The sequence below is a fragment of the Neopelma chrysocephalum genome, unplaced genomic scaffold (genome assembly GCF_003984885.1).
Source record: "Neopelma chrysocephalum unplaced genomic scaffold, ASM398488v2 Primary Assembly neopelma1_45, whole genome shotgun sequence".
Taxonomy (NCBI): Eukaryota; Metazoa; Chordata; class Aves; order Passeriformes; family Pipridae; genus Neopelma; species Neopelma chrysocephalum.
The window spans coordinates 1,232,039-1,252,777 of record NW_020897704.1 but is presented as its reverse complement, the minus strand read 5'-3'; the positions used below and the strand labels follow the sequence as shown (position 1 = coordinate 1,252,777).

Here is a 20,739-nt window from a genome sequence, read left to right as displayed (position 1 = left end):
AGGAAATAAGACTAAAGGCAGCTCTCTTTTAGCCCTTGTATCTTTTAAATTTGTGCCTTTTTTAACAATGCAAATTGAGTAAATATATTATGATTCTCTTAACCCCTTAAAGTTGAACCTGCAACAAATGTTTTAAACAATGGATTTTAAAACAATAAAATGGTAGGATTATTTTTGTATCTTCTTAAATAATTTGATTATTACTCTTATTCTCTAACCCATGTCCTCACAGATAAATGTGTATGGTATCACATTTAATAAGACTTCTGTCAAGTACATGAAAGTTGTACTGGAGTGGCCACACAAATGTGGTCTCCTTGCTCTTGTCTATTGTCATGGTCTGTTGACTTACTGCAGGATCTGGTCATGCCATATCTGCCTTTGGTGGGCAAGTTACAGTGTCCTGCTGTCAAGGGGAACTTTCTGAATGTTAAGCAGTGAGACTTTCTGACAGTCTGTCTGCATTTAATTTAAGTTGCCAAGCACAAAGATTACTGTTCTGGCCTCTCTAGTCTCCCATAGTTGATGGTAGCAAGTAGTCTGTTGCAAAGATGAAGGACATTTTGTACCTGTGTGTGACAAAGCTCCAGGATGCGCATTTTCCTACACAAGGTGATGGGAACATTTGCAGCATCTTGGAGACTTGTTGAGAACAGAGCAGCGATGGAAGAGAAGTTGTAGGGGATGTCTACCTCAAAAAGAAGAGCTGTGAGAAAAAAGAGGGGAGGACATAAGAAGGTTGTGACTTAATTTTCCCCAAGGAACACCCAGTTAGGATTCAAGCCACTTGAAGCTGACTTCATTGTAAACCACAGCTCTCAATTGTTGCACTAGTGGTGCTTTATTTGGATTAACAAGAGTCTTAAGAAAGAAGCTGAAGAGAGGTCTCTGCCCTCTGGACCTTTCCTAGTTTTCATGATCCAACTTTTTTTTTTAATGTTTCCTCTGGAAACAGCGGACCCTTTTACAGCCTCAGTTTCCTGAGTACTAGTTTGGAAAAAGCTTCATTTTGCTCAGCATGTTTTGCTTTCCAGATGTCTTACTGTGGCACTTAGTTTCCTCAAACATTAACGTGACTACTAAATGCTTGATGTGTATGTAATGTCTCCTAAACTGTTTGGATTTTCTGCAGTCTGAGAGTTTTTCAAGAATATGTGTATTAATAAAATAACAGGCCAGGTGGATAATTTCAGAAGGGGGAATAATATTCCAAGTCAACACTACAAGTAAGTGTTGTCTGACTTGCCTGTGTAAGGGTGGGAAGGGCTGCTGTACTTCACTAACTGACTTGGGACATGGCTAAGGTGGATACCAAGCATACTTTTTCTTGATGAAATCCTTTTCAGTTTTATGGCTGTAAGGCCATAACCTAGCCTTAATACAAGGGGCCTGGCAAAGAAAATTGCAGAAACCTGTAAGGCTGGATGGGGACTTTGAGGCATGAAGTGTCAGTGGCTCCTGATGCTTTACAAGGGATGCAAGGGACCCTGCTTCTCACACTTTAAGCAATGTGCCAAAAAGGCACAAACACCTGAGCTCAGCTACATCCTGCTTCTGCCTCCCTGGGAGTGAAAAAATAAAGAATGGCAAGAGAGCATGTGGTCTACTGGAGATGTTTCATTACATTTCTGCTAACCTAGCTTTAAGCCACTTTTAGTTCCTCCTTGTTGCCTCTGTAGTTACCCCTTTCACTCTTACAAACAAGTTCTAAAACATCCTGCATAGACTTAGGTTAAAACAGGTTCCTCAGATATCTCTTCCTAGGCTTAAGTATACATCTAGGTAGGTTGGCCATCCAGATCTTCTTTGCTGAAAATTAACAATTAGTTTTTTGCAAGTTAAAAGTTGATGACTCCACTTAGAGCCAGGAAGAATGTAAAAGATATCTATCTTTTCCTTTCTAGAACATACAACCCAGTTGCTTTAGTCTTGCATTTAAATTGCTTTAATCTGTAAATCTGTAATCACCCATTCCCTCGGAAAGGTCTGTTCCTTTCTTAGGATGTTGTCAACAGCAGGATATATCTACATGGTCATGAAAAAAGGCACTCCCAGCTGAGGAGGAATCACGTCTCCTCTTTGAGCTTGATGGATGGCAGTGGAAGAGAGTGCTGTCTCCTGTGGAATGTAGTCTGCAAATGTTTTTTCCTACCAAATGCTGCAGCAATCTTCTCTGCCTAATTGTCTTTCTCAGCCTTGAATATTTCAGCATTGCTTTTATCAGTACAGCCTCATGTTCCCAGATCTTGTCAGCTGAATCATCCCATTGGAGAACTTGCTGGATAATGTCTTGATTTATGGCTTTTATATCTTAGTCCTCATAGATGCCTTGAAAGCACCTAACCCACCATGTAGATAACTGCACTTGTGATAAGTTTTATAGTGTATTAGGAAATAAAATTAATATCCTCTGTTTGTTATCCTTTGAAGTATGTAGATATGAAAACTTTGTCTCAGGGCATTAAAATATATATGGACAGAGGAGATCAGTATAGAGCACTGTAATAGTCCAGCTACATTGTCTACTGTGTAAAATGCACAGAAATCACTCCATCCTATGGGAAATTTCTGATCCCTGGAGATAGCCCAAAGCAACTAATTAATTCTGTTCCTCTTGTTGATCTTGCACTACAGTGCAAGAGGCTTAGAGTGTTTCTTAGCATTGCATTTATGGGGTAGTCAGCAAACGGGGAAAAAAAAAACCAAAACACTGAACTCAACTAATGTTTGAAGGTTATTTAAGTGGTTGAATTTGTATTATCCCAAATAGGATCTTAGCAGAGCATGATACTGTTCTGTCTTGACTTAGTGCTGTTTAGTCCTGGGCAAGCAGGGCTTTTTGATCAGGTTACTTGCAGTTGTACTGCCATAAAATCATTGATCAATGGAAAATGTGCCTGCCCTGAAGCATTAATCTTTCTTACTGTACATGGTTTGCTTGTTTTCCTGAGAGGGCTCCTATGTTGTGAGGGATCATAAAACTTCTACAGGAGGTGCTCGAGCATTGGGTAATTCCAAAAGTTTGGTTCTACCTAGATTTCTTGCATAGAAATCCCTGAAATTGGTTTATTTTGCAAGCTGCTTTTTTTGCAGAACTTCTGTCATTCTCTTCATTCATGCTGTGGGGGTTTTGGTTTTGTTGGTTGGTTTTATGTTAAAAGCCAGGAGTTTTCAATGCACATGAAGTGTGAAACAATAGTTGGACAATACTCTAATGCTAGTAGCACAGTCAAGGAGTTACTACTCCTGGTCACCTCCCTGAGGTGTCATGCCCTTGCTGCATTTTCTGCTCCAAACTGAGCCAAATCTATTGTTTGTGCAGCGTTTTTGTGAACCATATTGTTTAAACCAATCAATGAGCTGTGGTTCAGAACAGGGAGTAGGAAGCCTGAGCTCAGCCAACCTGGCAGGCAAACCCAGCCTGTCATGAAACTACAGCCTACAGCTCTTAAATCAGCATGTATAAAACTTAATAACTTAGTTCTCAAAGCCTCAGGTAACTTCTGGTTTTGCTCCCATTGGCATAATCAGCAATAACTAGCCAGATTATTTTTTTTTAAGTGGCACATCTTAAACTGGAATTGAGTAGTATCTCACTTTTGTATTCCTCTGAACATTGATTCTCTTAATGATCTTTTAAAAACTCAGTATGTTTAATGTCAAAATATGATTTAGCACATACTGAGACACAATGGAGTGTCAAATTAATTTCTTAGATTATGGGGCAGGTTGGTCCATGCTAAAGAATGGGACATTTTTCCAGTTTCTGCTACTGATATGAGGCACAATGTACCTTTTAGCACAGAGGGTAAATCATCATGCACAGAAATAATACTGCAGTATGTTTTTTAACCCCCAGTATAGTGTTGAGCTTCTTCTCTAGAAAACAGAAGTGCTCATGAAATGTGTTTCACTCTGCTCCACAATCAAATATAAATTTTCAGGGCTTTGGGGAAAATGATTATAGAAGTCTTACCCAATCAAGTTTCAGCTTTTTAATTAAGGCATCCAGATACACAAATAACTTGATAATAATTAAAAAAAAAAGGATGGTAAGCTTATGATTGTTGAAGTATTAAGAAGAAAAATGTTCAGGTCATTTAAAATACACTTTGTTGTAATAAACATAGCAAGGCTGAGAGGAAAAGGAAATGGCCAAACCCTGAGATGGGCTCTGATTTTTCAGCCCATGACAAGCTGTTTTCATGCTAGCAGGCACAGGTTCAGCAGAAGGTTTCTCAAGGCATGTGGCACTTCCCTGCCATGAATCACTTCATCATTTTCCTGTTTAGCTAGTGTCTCTAAACTCCACGTGTGTCTGCCTTTATTCTCCTAAATGCTTTATTTGTTACACCTCTTGGGTGTGCAAAAAAGTTACAGCTCCTATCCGCTGAAGACCATCCATTTACGGTCACCCCTGGCATCCAAATTCCAGCCTCGGCCAGAGGTATCACCAGTCAGTGTTCCCTACTAGCTGTGAAATGAATTGCAGTCTTGTGTTCCTATCTGCCACCACACTTCCAGCTCTGCAGAGATGACACAGTGGCCAGAGAGGAATAATTCACATTTCATTCTCTGCTGGGTAAACCATTAGTTATTTAACAGAACTCTCAGTGAAATTACACAGTTGTTGATGCAGTTTAACAGCAGACCCTGAGACAGACATGAGTATTTTAGCACTAATTATCCGCAGCATTAACATGAAGATCACGTGGAGGCACCATTCCCTTCAGGATGAATTTGTCATTTGGTGGGGCAGGGGGAAAGCATATTTTGACTTCCAGAAATACAAACCACAGAAGTCCAAGTTTGGGAAATGCAGTAGCCAGCTAATTATTTTAGTCTGTACCTGTGCTTGGAAAACTGTACTCAGCTCTGCAGGAGGACTTGTGCAATAGTGACCGCTGTATGGTCACGATACAGTCCTAACTAGCAAGCTGAGAAATAAATGCAGTGACAAGGTAGCCAAAACATTAGGTTGATTTTTTTCTTTCCTTTTTTTTTTTCAAATCTACGTCTGCCACTGCTTTTGCACATCATTTTGAGAAAGTCATTCCTCCCCCAGTTTCCTGTTTATAGTCAGAATACTAAAGCTACCCTCCTTAGTGATGCTTATTGGACATATAGGTGTGAAGCCATTTCTCAGTTATTGTCTCAGCTGTTGTCTACCCGTGCCACTTCAATAACAGTAAAAATTGTGAGAGCCTATAAAATCCTAGAAGTTGCTTTTGCATATTCTTGCATGAAATGAAAAATTAAATCATGATACCACATTCACTATTACTACTGCTGCTGGATCTGGGCACTCCAGATCACCTGGCAGGACAGATGGGATACAGTCAGAAGAGGATTCACAACTAACAGTTTTTGCAAGTTCTCTAGAACAAATAATAACATATTTTCCACTATAATACTTCATGCTATCCCCCCCATATGATAGTTACCATAAGACAGAAGGTTCAGATAAACAGTGCCTCATTTGGCATGAAGTCTGCCACAGTGGGATGATCCCTTTACATGTTTTTAATAAAATTTTAGCCATTGGGCTGAATGCAGTTGGTATGGATTCAGCACTTTCCCACTCTAAAGTTGTTATCTTGTGAAACCTCATCCTTCCATGAAATCAAGCATCTCAACTCCATCAGAAACCTCAGCCAAAGTGGATGTCCTTCTAACATCATTTCCTTTGCATGACCAATGATAATTGTTGCTGTTTACTTTACACATACACTTCACATACTTGTAATGTACTTGGAAGTGCTGCGCAGCACAGAGATGTTTTGACAGCAATGGAAACAATCCCCACTTACTACACATCCTTTGACAATTGGGAAAGACAAGATGGTGTTCTTTGGTTGGCATGTTGACAGAATGACCAGCTGTATTCCTGTAGTAACTGCTCAGAGCATGTCAGCACTTCAGTCATCAACACAACTTTGCTCTTAAAACATGCAGCCAGTGCACATGCATTTCTGTGTCCAAAATAGCAAACATAATTTTCACTTTCACAAGAGGTTACAATTATTCTTTCTTCAAAAACTAAACTTGTGGCATTTTTCATAGGTTTGCTACTTTTCTCAAACTGCTGCTCCATGCATAAAAGGGCACTGTGTGGGAATAGGACTGAGAGAAGACCTTTTCCCCACTCAAATTTCCTTCCAATTTTTTTTCTAATCTCACTTGCTCAGATAAGCACACATGAACCTACTTTCAAAAGTATGTATTATTGCAAAGCTGTACAACAGTATTATAAGGCTGTAGTTTCAAAGTCAACAGCCTTGATCCTCCAGTCCCAGCACAAGGAAAAAAACCCACCCTATTCAACTGAGTGAATTAAATTCATCCCAGTGCCACATGCCCACCAAAGCAGCTGAACCACATATGTCATACATAGGCTCTTGGAAGGAGGAGGCATGCTGTCTTACAGATGGTTCTCTCTCTTGTTGTCCCACAGGGAAAGCTTTGTTTTGAGAGTGTGGAAGGAGTAAAGGCTGTTTTGTGGAATAAATAGTGCAATAGATGTCAGTTAATTTTTTTAGCCCTGATGCTACTAAAAAACAGTGTTCATATCCTGATCCAAAATTGCTTTTACAGATACTGCCCATCCAGAATTAGTTTTATGGATGTAACTGAGGTAAGTTACAATGGAGCTTAACTTAAACAGCAATTTAAACTGTGGTGGGTAAAGAGAAGAGCTCATGCTCCAGTCTCCCCAGTGCACTCAGCTTTGCTTCTGCTTCCCTCAGATTACATGCACTTGGTCTACCCTCAGTGCAGAAAGGGTAACACCACCTCCCATCAAATTCTCCCTCAGCTTCTCAGAGGCAAAATGGATTCTTTCACTGCCAGTGAAGCTTCAAACCTGTGTTAGCTTGTTTGCTCAGCCATTGAAGCTTTCATAAACCTTACATGTTGCCACTTCTCTTCATTGTCTTTTGTCATTCTTTGAAAAAATAAACTCTTCCCCCCAAGAAAAAAATCTTTTATTAACAACACTTATGAACAAAAAGGGGTTTTTTTTTGGTTTTTGGTTTGTTTTTTTTCTGAAACTAGATGATTGTTAAAAATAACACAGCATCAAATGCTGAATAAATACCCAAGCAGGCAAGAGATACCCTGACTGCGATGGCTGCATTCTGGCTTCCCCATGTCTCTGTGCAATGCCAATGTCAGTGCCCTTCTCCTTCAAACCCACAGAAACATCCTTCTGAGGTTTGCCCCTCCTGGGAAAATCCCTGTAGTTGACCTCAGGCCCAGAAGCCCAGGATCATTTGCTCCCCATTTCCGGCCCTGCCAGAAGTTAAGGTGAGACTGAGAATATTGGCAATTTTTTGTATTTTACAGGTCAGGCGTGGAAGAACCTTTATGTCCAATAAAAGCTAAGCTGTTTTGAAAGAATGGTCAAGGCTGCTGCAGTAAGGATTCTGGTCTTCACATTGAATTCTCATAAGCTGTAGTCCCATATAAAAAACCAATTGTGATCTCAACAGTGAACTCAGTACCTCTAGGAGAAGGTTCAGGTAGGACACCAAGGCACTTGCCTCTGACAGGAGCTTGATGTGGGGCAGAATAAAAAAGAGAGAGAGGCAATCTCTACCATGCCTTCATATCACATTGACCAGTACCATCTCCCATCCATGCTGCCAATAGGTGCTGCGACACAGCCTGAGGAGCCACTGGGTTTCCTTTCATTGCTGCAAGATGGGAACAACCTGTGGCTCACAACCCTCTCTTCAGGATCTTTCAACAGCGTGTGTATTCCCCATCTGAATTTTCACAGAGAGGGTGTTGAATCCTGTGACAGTGACTGGCATGCTGAGCACCCTTCTCACAGACAACAGATTTTGTGGCCTCAGGATAATAATCTATCTAGGTCAATAGAGACACACTGGCCAAATGTGGAGTAAAGGTCCAAAAAGAACCAGCAGATTAAGGACTTAATTGTTTCTGAACTGATGTTCCTATAATAATCCACATAGGGCAGTGAAATACCACAACATAGAAGATTTTGTTTTCTTCTTCCTGACCTACACATCCAATAAAGAGTGACAGGGAATCTGGTCACCATCTTTCATGGGAAAATAATTGACAACAAGGAAATGAATTCTTCAAAGTAACTTTGAAACCCTCAACCAACTGTCCAAGATGATTTCTTCCTAAAAACTGTTAGTATGGAAGAAGTTAAGAGATTGCAAACCCTTGCAAGTCCCCTTGATGTCAGTGGGAGTTCTGCACTTACTGCTGGAGTTGGGATTTCAGTGTTTGTAAAATGCATTTAAAAGAATAATAATAAAAAAGAAAATATTCAGAATAGTAATTAACTGATCATTTAGAAAATCATAGTGTTTCTCATCAGTGTGTATTCACTGCAATAATTATGAGCACCCTGATGGTAAAAAAAAAAGGAACATTTATGTAATTCTCTGACTAATTTCCCTCAGCACATGCAAATAAAAATCAATTAAAGGCTACTACAATATTAGCAAATATCTAACCAACAAATATCAAAGACTGTAGTCTTATCACATAAGTTTTGGAAACCTTTTACATAACTTGCATAATTTAAATATTTACAAAATATAAACTTTCTTGTCTTATCAAAAATAGGTATTTGCACAATTAAACAACAGTAATCCTTTCATATGCTGCTTTTTAAGCCAGGCATTAAATCATTGCATAAAAATAAACAACCTTTCACAGATGTAAAATAAAATTAAGCCAACATATGAAGGGGGAGAAAATGTTATCATTAACAGTTAAATATTTCAGTGGTGTGAGCCAATCCATAAATTACATTGTGCATTGAATTTAATGAGGATGCAACCTAATGAAAAATTTTAGATGCTGCTTCTATAAAGAAAACATGTTTTAAAAAATCTTTTGCTTTATGGCAGATTTCTTTGGGCTGTGTTTCACGTGGTTAATTTTGAAAATGATGGTGAAACATCAGTGAGATGGTTGAACATGGCAAGTTATTGCATAGAGTTCAACAGTGAGGTGATGACCAGCTGACTCACAAAATGTGTGCTCAGATACTGAAGAAATGCCTGCAAGGGTTTTTATTTCCTTCTAATATTAAACTGTATTTTTGTCCCTCCTCAGACCTGTCCCTTGTGCAATCGAAGGACAAGCTGTAAAAAAATCCCGAGGTTGCTATTTGGTACACCATTCACATTCATCAAGCTGTGCTCTCACCTCTCTACTCTGGGCACAGCTTGCCTCATGCCAACAGATCCTCCTCTCCCAACCAGGCAGTGCTGAGCTCTCTGCAGTCATGCACGTTTCTCAGTACCAGATGCTTTCCTGCATATTACACAGAAGACAGCTTTCTGAATGGCTGCAAAGCAAACACTCAGTGGGCAACAGCAGAACACCTCCCCTACCCTTGTGATTTTTTCTGAAGTGCAGAAATTAACCACCTAGTGGATTCATCTAGTCCCACTTTTAAAAACATAGACATAAGGTTATATCTAATGTATCTTACAAGTCCTCTTAACTCTTCAGTCTCTGGCTAATGAGATCTTGAGTTTTCTCCACTGTACCTGCCCACCACATGGGTCTTCAGGACGTTGTGGCTATTAAAGACTTGAAAAGTTTAGTGTCTGTCCCTGCTCACGGAGTAAGATGTTCAAATGTGTCATCAGGAGTCTTTTTTGTTGTTTAAGCTGCCCCTGCATGCAGTCTGGTGCTCACTAACTTGTTCTTTCAGTCGCCAAATGCCTGGACTACCTGTTGTTTGGCAGTACCTATTCTCCCCGAGGCTGATCCCCCCAAAAACCCACACAGTAATAGGAATTGCTGCCTGTGTGGCAGCTGTGCACCAGACAGGGCAGGATGGTTTGGCTGTGTTTCCTGTACTTCATCTTACTTGCAGGTGTGTACATCAGTCATGGTCTCACACCTCCTGCAGCGCACGTAGCAGCACCAGACAAACTTGCACTCGCACCTTTCCACGTGCCTGACAACGTGGGTGTTGTACCCGCGCCCGCAGCACAGGAGGTTACAGCCATGGGGTCCCTGCGAGGTGCGGTTACATTCTCTTCCCTGAGTCCCAGGGATCCCCAGTTTTTGATCTTCAACGCAGTAATTGGGTGATTTGTTCACATATAGCAGGTCCTCTTTCCCGATTGGTACTTTTCTCTGGCTTTTCTCTTTCCTGCGTAGCTTTTTTTTCAGTCTGTCTGATATTTGTATGCTGTTTTCATACTTATCCTTTAAAAACCGGCCAATCTTTTCAAAGGATGACATTGTTTTCCAACAAGTTTTCACAGCACAGGACCCAGAAACACCGTGACAACGACAATCCACAGACATCAGCTTTGCTACAGCCTGAAAGCAAAAGGAGAAAAACATTTGGATGTGATCTTTCATTCATTAAGAATGCTGCCTGACATGAGTAACACGGAGGTCTCAAAGTATTTAATATTACAGCTGCCATTGCCATTTCAGTGACAGGGAAGTCATAGCACATGTTAGGAACCACAGACCCTCACTATGAGAAGCCCCATCTTCAATGCTCTGCATTTGGACTTTGCAATGGCCATAATGTAGCAATATCAAATCACAACAAGTGATTTCTGGATCACTTTTCATTCTGGAGGATCTTAAATACCTGAAATTACATGTCCTGTGTCACTCCTTCCACCACTGGAATGCAAATGGCTCTCATGGGGAATAGCAGAACGGGAAAGCAGGGACAGGGGAGGTCACAGTATCCTTCCTATGCTGGAAGACACTTACTGTGCAGGTAAGTGCCCAGTTATGTAGCCTTTTAAGGGTGCCTTGCAGCTACCACCAAGATGACTAAACATCCATAACCCAGTCTCTATCTAATGCCCCGAGAATGGCTGAGGTCACACAACAGCACCTGGGCACAGCGTGGCTCAGCACCTGAAGCAGTGCAGTGTGCAGCCCCGAGGCACCTCAGGGCAGACTTCTGTTGGAAGAGCAGGAGGATGCCCACCTTTCTGAGCTTCACAGAAAGTCTATCAAAAGAGCCACCAGCAGAGGTGTCTTCAACTGAGGTATTCTGGAGTAAATCTCAAGTGCTTCTCACTTACAGGATCAAGCCCGGTTCTTGCAATTTACGCATACTTGTACTAGCGTGGGTTTCTAGTGTTTCCAGTTTCATAATGGCTCTATTTAACACAATTAGATAGTTGCATTCATATTACTTTTCTTATTTTCAATGTTTTAGCAAAGATTCCACAGTTATTGCCAACACTAAAATACTCTTAGATGAGTTACTTTTCCATGCCCCCGCAGAAGCAAGGGCTGGGCTGAACAATAACTCTCTGGCCAACAATGGGAATCTGAAGTCTGTGTCAAGCTTTTCTAACACATGAGAATTTTCCTGAGAGTTTATAGGAGATCAAGCCTCGAAGAACTGGAATCTGTAAACAAGGAGTAACTTACTTTATCTGAGACTACAACTCAAATACTCAGCAGACAATCAATTTAATACTTCCTTTTTTAATATCTAATAGTCATAGCATAAAATTATACTATTAGTCTTGTGACATATCTCACATTAGAATTTGTAAAAGTGCACTGAAAAATCACACATTCACAGATGCAGCATGAGAACAAGGCAAAATGTCAAGGAAAAGAGAAACACAATATCAAAAGATAAATTTTACACAGAGTTTACAAACAGAGAAGATTTAATAGTATTTTTCTAATTTTGAGTGATTAGTTATTTTCATCAAGTAATTAGAATCTCAAAAGTAGTTTGAAATCATATTGTGCTACAAGATTTATAAGTTTTCAGATGTACTCCTTGTTTTCATGTCAGTATGATAAGGTACTTACTAAGGGCATAAGGGTCCAGAAATTGTCAGAGGAAGCACTGGCCATGTCTACCTCTCTAAGGGTGAGTTATTTCCATGTGGGCAAGTAGCCCAGCAGAAGACATTCAGAGTCCTTCTCTGAGGATGAATTCAAGAAAAATGAAGGGAGACAGAGTTTCTAAACAGGTGCAGAAACTGATGTTGCAGTCTCAGACTGATATCAAAATATAAAAATGCAGCATACATTAGCACTGTATGGATGATCAGATGAATGCGTGAACTACAAATGTGATTCAGTGTGGAATCACTGAGAATATCTATAGCAGTTACAAACACTTGTGGATTTTATTCTATGTCGCTCAGTATTCTCACATGAAGCTTTGATACACTCTGCTTCTGAATGATTTATGGTGTCATTAAAACAGTGCGTGACCCCAGGCTATTGCTTCCCAGCTGCTAGGATGGACAAGTTTTCAGTTGGACTTCAAAGTATTTTGGGTTGCCTCTACTGCCAGCACAGGGAGGTGGCATCTTGCTTTATCTGATCACAGAACATGCTACTGGATCTGCCCTGTGAACTTTAATGAACAAACCCCCGTAGTTGAACATCTGGCAAAATTTAGGGTCTAGGCATCTTCTCCTGATGTTTTCTTGCAAGCAAACCTAAGATGGTGCCTACAGAGCCAACACGGCCCTCTGGTGCGACACAGCTTCAGCACACACCTGTGTCTCAGCAGAACACAGAGTTCCCAGGAGCATGACTTCCAGACTGACTCCACGACCAGTGTTTGGTTTCACACTTTAGTTTCATATCATGAATCTGCTCAGTTATTCAGGAAATTGTGAGAGAATTCTCCCTAAGAAACAAAATTTCATAGAGAACTTCAGAGGAGCACTGTTACAAAACTGTAGTGGATAGATGTGTTGTTCTGAGCAAGCTGGGACAGGTTTTCTTAGGCTGGTCATGAAACTGCCTGACAGCTTGTGAGAAATGATCTGTGTGGAACGGAGCTGGGTCCACAAGTGTTCTGGTCAGCCACAAGCCCATCTGAGCAGTTCCTCTTACCCCTATTGCCATTCACTGCCTCAGCCTTGGTGGTATGAGTACAAGAGTGCAGGGTTAAGTGATGAACAGGGCTGAACACTGGTTTGTGTAAAAAATTAACCTGAATAAAAAATAATTTTTGAACTGACTTCCTTTCACCGATCCAATGCAACTAACAGAGGGAGTGGCATGCAGTGGGAATCTGGGGCTAGAACAGGCAAATGGGCAGAAAACAGAGATGGGTCTGCAGCAAAGGATAGTGTCAATGGAATCACAGTTTGCATAGTCCCTAATGCCAATTAATGCTTAATATCTCCATGCTAAGCTTTTTGTTTGCAGGCACTGTTCTCAGCTCTGAGACAAGCACTGCCAGTACTTGTTTTGTAACGGGAACTGATGCCTGTAAGCAGCCCAATTTTAGCCACTGGTTGCAGTGCTAAAAGATGATGAACATTTATCTTGTGGAAGAATAAGGAATGCAATCTGGATCTTCTCAGAGTCAGGTTAGTGGACAACTCAAAGGATACTCAAAATTTTAAAACTGATATATGTTGATATGATAACTATGAGATTAGAACTGTAAAATAGCATTTTGTATGGAAATAGGAGAGAAGCAAGAGAATTCGGCACATACCAGTTAGTTACTAATTCCAAAAAAACCCCAGAAGTATTGTCCCTGGAAGACTGCTCTTGCAAGACACTGAACCAGGAATGCGATAGTATTCATTACAAAAGGTAATAAGGTATCAAAATATCCTTCTTATAAGCCCCAAAACATGAATGTAAACATTTTCCAGCATCTCCTATGTAAAGATTTAAAAATAAAAAAAGGAAGACTTATGCTAAACTTTACTTCAGATAACATTACTGCTAGAAAAGCCCAAGTGCCAACAATAAACATTCTTTTATTCTGGACAGTGGTCAAAATATTTGCTTTATCTTAGAGTTTGCCATTAAATTACAAAATATTTATGCATGAAAGCTGCCTATATACTCTCCATGTTTTCTTTCAAGATAATGAACCATAAATACACCATTGATACAGCATCAGTGAAATAAGGGTCTTCTGGCCTTTCAGGCTTGCAGCAAATTTGGTTTTTCTTAAGAAAACAATGCCACAGTGCCTTGGAAAAGGAATGAGTTCATATGTCATGTGCACCAAATAAGCCTGTGACAGGGTACAGAATCTTTTTGGAGAGCTCAGTACTGTGAAGAACCTGAAACGTGTCCTGGTTTCAGCTGGGATAGAGTTAGTTTTCTTCTTATTAGCTAGCACAAAGCTCTGATTTGTATATAGTATGAGAATAATGTTGATAACACACTGATGGTTTAGTTGTTGCTAAGTAGTGCCTACACTAAATCAAGGACTATTTAGTGTCTTGTGCGGCAGTGAGGAGCTGCAAGAGAAACTGTGAGGGAGCATGGCCAGGACAGCTGACCCAAAATGGCCAAAGGGATATTCCACATCACAGAACATCATGCCAGTATATAAACTAGGGAGACTTGGCCAGGAGGGGTAGATCACTGCTGGGAGACAGGCTGGGCATCATTCAGCAGGTGGTTAGCAATTGTATTGTGCATCACTAATTTTTCTCAGGTTTTGTTCCTCTTTCTTTGATATCTCCCTTTTCATTACATTATTATTATTACATTCTATTTCAATTATTAAACTCTTCTTATTGCAAACCACTAGTTTTACCAATTTTTGCCCCAAACCTTCTCCCCAGCCCACTGAGGGGAGGGAAAGGGTGCAAGGGATGTGAGCAAGCAGCTGTGGTTCAACCACAACACCCTGAAAGGTCCTCAGTATCTAATAGTTTCTGTTGGGCCAAATTCTACCACATTCCCAGAGACTGTCAGTCTAGACTAAAACTCTGGTTTCATGTGGTTATGTATAACAAGAGACACCACACAATGTGAATGAAAATAGAAAATACTACTATTGCCTGTCATTAAAAGTGTGGACTCACAATCTACTATATTTTACACATATAGCCAACATATAAGATAACTTTGGTCCTGTCAAAAATACTATTCATGGAAAACAAAGACTCAATTAGATCCTTCAGCCCCTTGTAACTTTAGTTCACCATTTGAAAACATCTTTTCTTTGGCTGAATGCACTTTTTTCCTTTGCCAGTCAATCCCATCCCCATGACACATATGGCCCAAATGACTATAGGTGCGATCTGGAAACTGATCCAACTTTGAAGAAAGCAACACCAAAATAAAAGTTCATCTTCTAGGCTCTGTGTTTGTGTGTGTTTTTTTTTTAAAGTTGAACAGTTCCTTGGTACAGTTCACAGCAGAAGACCCCGACAGTTCTGCTGGCCCACTGGCAGCAATGAACGATGAGCACAAGGATTGTATGGGAATCACAAGTAAACACTGTCACTGCAGACAAAAGGGCAGCAAACTACTACTGCTGCTATTATAAAGGTAAAGGTCAACAAGATAATAGGGTATCAAAGAGAAACCCATATCACTGACACCTAACCACAGAAATCACACTCTCTTTCCCTTTGAAGTTCCTCTGGAGCCTTGCAGTCTTCTTCCCTACACTTCTGTCACCCTAATCTGAGACAATGGCACTGTCTAATGACAAACATGAGTAATAAAATAAAAATTTATATCTGTACTGTGTATTTAAAATCATGAGATTAAGAGAGACCATTTTATGGAAATTACTATCTCCTTCCTTAACTATCTCTCTCTCCAAACATGAGAAACAACCTTTTGCTCCTTCCCTAAGGAAATAATCACTTAAGCTTCTATTACTCTTATTAACATCTCCTACTACAAGATACCAATCACTTTCCTTGGAGATGATTTATCTGACTGGCATCTAATTAAACTTACAGTAAGTGTTCTCAGCATCTACTTAGGTTTAAAGTTTGCTTCCTCCACTTCAGTTATGAAAAGGGCCTATGTCATAGAGCCATAGAATCATAGAATGGTTTGGGTTGGAAGGGACCTGGTTGGAAGATTTTCTGGTTTTACAACTATATAGCTTAAATGAAATAACATACTATCTGTAAAAATTAGTTTAAATTAAAATAGTTTTCAGTTATACCACCATGGCTCTTATGACGGCTTCCTATGGTTATTCCTTGTCTACGGCAGATAGGAAAGTAAAACTCACTGATCCTGCTTCTGGCTACAAGAAATCACTGAATTACAATGGAGTCCATCAATATATGTAGTTAAAACCAAAGGTTTTCCTTTTTTTTTTTTCTTCTTTAGTTATATCTGTGTCACTGAGCAGAACAGACCTAAAGTATTATGGACCCAGAGACAGCCATTAAAGATGAAGTTAAAAACTCCAAGGTAAAGCAGAGAAAGTAATTTGAAAGCAAGAACCAGCACACAAGTCTCTGTCATTCCAGATGTAAGCTCCAAGCACTCACAGGCTCACATCTCCCTGTATAGGTTGTTTTGGCCCCCATTTTTTACCCTCTACAGGACAGGACAGGAGAACCCAATGTCACACACCCACACACATACATTTCCTCTGCAAACTTGGGTTTGAAGTATTTTGGGCTGATGAAAAGCTATCCAAAGCCACTCTCCTCTCGCTTCTTTGATTCATGCTTTAACCAATGAGCTTTAACCAAATAGAGGTGTCATTTCTATCCCATGTTTTAAAAGACAATATTAACTCTTGATTTCCTCTCTGAACAATGCTAAACTTGTGGTCTCAGGTGTGCACCCCAGACTGTGGATGAGTATTGAGGCCTTTTGTCCAACTGGCCTTCTCTTTCAGTACTAGAGAGAATTAAAAATGTGGGTCATGATGATAACAGAATAGTCAGTGAAAAATCTTGTATTATGCTGATAACAGGATTATTTCAAATTTGCTACAGAATATCAAATATCTAGTTAAGATAACTTTATTATTTAAGCATTACAGATCTATTTCTTAGTTTGTGGCTTTTATTTTAATCCATGAGGATTAGTTAGTTAAAACCAGCTCTGATTTTGAGTTTGTACATGCTTGCTTTGGTGAATGTTAGTGCTGCTTTTACCATTGGCTCCACATACACCCGCAGTCAAGGGCCGGCCTCCTTTGGTTGATGCCATTTTGTCAAAGAAGGCGAACAAGCAGTTGCTGCCCACATCTGAATGACACATACCTGCCTCCCAGCCTCGTTGTTGTGCAGGTTCATCACCACCAGTCCGCTCCCACTCTTGCCCGTTAAGTTCTTCAAAGGCATGTCCAGAAACTTTCTGCTGAATGACATTCCATAGTGGATATCATCAGAGCAGCCGCCCCAGTGCCAGCCCTCACTGGCTGAGCCGCCATGCCTCAAGTTCAGGTCGCAGGAGCACTCGGTCACATTCCCCGCGCTGCACGATCGCGTCACCGAATGCACCAATCCCGCTGATGTCACCGCGTAGATGAACGCGGTCTCCTTCGTGCCTACAAAGCAAGGCATGAAAATATTACCTCATAACTCCCTCTGATTACCTTCCTGGCTGGCTTGTAGAAAGTAATTTTACAAGCCAGACTGTTATTAAAAGGGAACAGTTACAAGTTTAAAGTCATCACAGCTTGGTCTGTAGTATTAATTTGTTCAAAGCAGTCGATGTTCATATCCAAAAATGACTTCACAGTCCCTTCATAGGACCATGCTACTAATGGTGCTGTTTCCTGATGCTTGTATCATTTTGGCATTTTTTGGTAACTTCTTTCTAAATCTGATTGGGAACTTTATTTGCCACAGAAATTTTCAAGCCAATTAAGTTTTAATCATAAAAAAAAAATAAAAATAAAAAAATCAAACCCCGAACTAACCATATTCCAAACCCCTTACTCTCCACTCTGCTTTTCACTATTCATATTGATTTGAGGAATAAGAAAAGGTTAGTTTAAATCTCAGAGAAGCTGTCACGATCCCAGGTTACTTTGGTACAGGGACAGAACTTACCTCATGCTAGATTCAGCAAACATTGATGTTATTCTAATTCACAAAGGTTGCAAAGAGCCCCAAGAATCTTAAACCAGATAGAAATCAGGATGACATAAGAATATTTAGGTCATGTGCCTTTCCTAGAATAAGGTGGCCATGGGAAAGACAACAGCATAAAAGGCCTTTAATTGTTGGACTGTATCTCAGAAGAATCATGGAGTGACCTGCATGGGCTTCTTAAGCTGGTTCCATTCTCTGAGACTTCCAGCATAATGTGGCACACAGCTTTAAACCATGTTAAGCAAGGTATACTCCAAGCAAATTGAAAATCCAAGGGTGGTGAATAACTGTAGCTAAAATTTCACTGTGCTGATTTTCACTGTTGTGAAACAATCTCCCAGGTTCCTGCTCACAGGCAGGAAAGTTCCTGTTTGTTTCCCTTGTTCGTAGTGGTCTATGGTGCTGGTACCATCATAAAAGGCTTCCACAGGACACACTAGTGAAGCCTTGTGGGTGAGCAGTGGCACTCATCTGTGGGTCTTCAGAAACAGCCCTTCCTGTTGGGCAGAAGGACTAACATACAATACATACAGCTACATATAATGGGGCAAACTTCTCCCATTTTCTTTTTTTCCTTTTTGGAATCACTTTTTATTGCTCGTTTTATGTTTTCATGGTTAATGCTTGGGGTTTTTACACTGTTTTAGTACAAAGATTGCACAAACACAAAAGGAGATACCACAATACCTAAATTCACATCAATCACACAATCAGTGACTAGAGTGCTAAGAATTAGTTTGCAGAATACTTTGGTGCTGACATTTGATTCAAACATAATTTGAATCAAATGTAAGCACCAAAGGCTTCTCCTTATTTCAGTGGAAATTTCAGCAGTTCCATAATTAGTTTATGCAACAAAAAGAGCTTTGGTCTTGCTGTGCTGATCAATACCATGTCACTGAGCACATTTTAAAGCAATTCACACTATATGTGGTGCCTTGAGCAGATTTTTTACCTGCAAACAAGTGACCTTTTTGAAATACTATGTCTCATCACCCCACTCATTTAGTAATTGTGACATAAGGGAATCAACTCGACATAAGGGAATCAACCCGACATAAGTCTAAGAATAACAACATTTCAACATATTTAAGTGGATCTAAATACGGGCAGTGTCGTCCACGGCCGCACTAAGCAAAAATTACAGTTATGAAAAGGGCCTATGTCTTTATCAGCGTTGGAAAGACAAGGGCAGGTTTCGTCTGTTGGGTGCGTTTGGTGTGCCTGAGGTAGGCTCCCCGCGACGGCTGCATCGACCGCCCGCCCCGCCGCCCCGGCTGTGCCCGAATCTGCCGTCGGGACGGACGGACGGACGGACGGTCGTCGGCGCCGCCCCGCGGGACTCCTCGCCACGCAAACCCAACACACCGGGGCAGCCCCGCTGTGTCGGCAGCGGACGCACCCGGCCCGGCGGCCCCACTGGGGCGGACACTCACCGCTGCTGAGCTGTTGCCCGAGGGCGGCGGGGGCGGCGGTGCCGCGGCGGGCGGCGGGCAGCGAGCGGCAGTCCCAGCGCTCATGTTGGAACTGGCTGCGGCACTCCTGGAGGCCCAGCCGCGCTCCCTCCCGGATGGCGGGCGCCAGCTCCGGCTTCTGCTCGCACAGGTCCAGCTGCCGGCGGCTCAGCGGAGGACTGGTGCAGCCCGGCTTCTCCGGCCCGCCGGCGGCGGCGATGCCCAGCCACCTGCAGGAGCAGCCCCCCGTCAGCGCCGGGCCGCGGCGGACACGAGGGGACGGGCACCGCGCAGCCCTCCCACCCCCGTCCGGCTACTCACATCCAGGTGCTGCCAGCGGCGGGGCAGAGGGAGAGCAGCAGCAGCAGCGCTGCCCGCAGCAGGCACGGTCCGAGGGGAGCCCCGCGCCCCATGGCAGCAGCATCGAACCCCGCCACACAGCCGCCGCCGCCCGCGGCCCCCGGGCAGCAGGGACCGAGGGGGACGGTCCCCAGGGGCGCCCCCCTACTCGGGTCTCTCCCCCTCGTGGGGCAGGGGGCAGCTGGCAGGGCAAGCACGAGCCGTCGGACGGCGCTCCCGAGGAGGCTGGGCTGGCAGGGAGGGCAGCTGGAGGGGACGCATCGGGAGCGCTTGGTTCCTTTCAAGGTGAAAAAGTTGGGATTGATGTTTTCCCCGGCTCCTTCCTCGGCTCTGCCTCCCCGGCCGTGCATTGGCCGCCAGGGGGCCGGGGCGGGCCGGGGCGGGGGCTCCGCACCGCACCACCGAACAGCCCCGCACCGCACAGCCCCGCACCGCTCCGCCGCGCCCGGCCGGGCCTCTCGGGCTGCGAGGGGTGTAGCGGGGGTCCGGGTGCGGCAGAGAGGAACTACAGGCAAAGGTTTTAATCCACAGTGATTTAATCCACAGGAAGGAGAGAGATGATGTTAAGAGATCATAACATTCCCTACCCTTTTATTAAAGTTTTCTAATGCTTTAGCAGTATTAACTGACCGAGTCAGCATCAGTATTCATTAGGACAACATTTGTTCACTTCTGTTAACTTCAGTGAGACAGCCTTATCAACTGCTACCTTAATTGTTAGTCGTTAGTTACACATTAAAACCAATGAGTCAGCTAGCACCTGATGGAGAGCTAGTGTTGGCACTCTGGACTTTCAGGTCCTCTTTGATCACAATATATTGCTGCTTCCTTCTGTGTAAGCAAAACACCTGCACAAAAAATAATCTGGTATATAAATGGTAGATGTGTAAAGACTTTGATTTGATACAGTTGTAAATGAGCGAAATAGCTCTTGTTGACTGACAATAGCTCCAAGTGAAGAGCGCAATAAATCATCTCAATAACAAATATACATTTTTAAGAGTAAAATATGTTGAGAAATAATCACGTAAATGGGCTGTTCCCCCTCTCTTTTTGCCCCATGGATGTGATGAGATGTTTTAAGACCACAGGCTGTGGTACATTTAGATCTATAAAATTAT

General features: G+C 42.0%; 1 protein-coding gene across 1 annotated transcript; it reads right to left on the bottom strand.

The window, feature by feature from the left end:
- Nucleotides 1–7,001: 7,001 nt before the first annotated feature.
- Nucleotides 7,002–19,697, bottom strand: WNT16 (Wnt family member 16). Its single transcript, XM_027679133.1, has 4 exons — nt 19,580–19,697; nt 19,241–19,488; nt 16,968–17,254; nt 7,002–10,329 (listed from the first exon to the last, which is right to left on the bottom strand). The coding sequence occupies exons 1-4, from the start codon at nt 19,669–19,671 to the stop codon at nt 9,865–9,867; spliced, it is 1,092 nt and encodes a 363-aa protein (XP_027534934.1). The 5' UTR covers nt 19,672–19,697; the 3' UTR covers nt 7,002–9,864.
- Between the last annotated feature and the right edge of the window lie 1,042 nt (nt 19,698–20,739).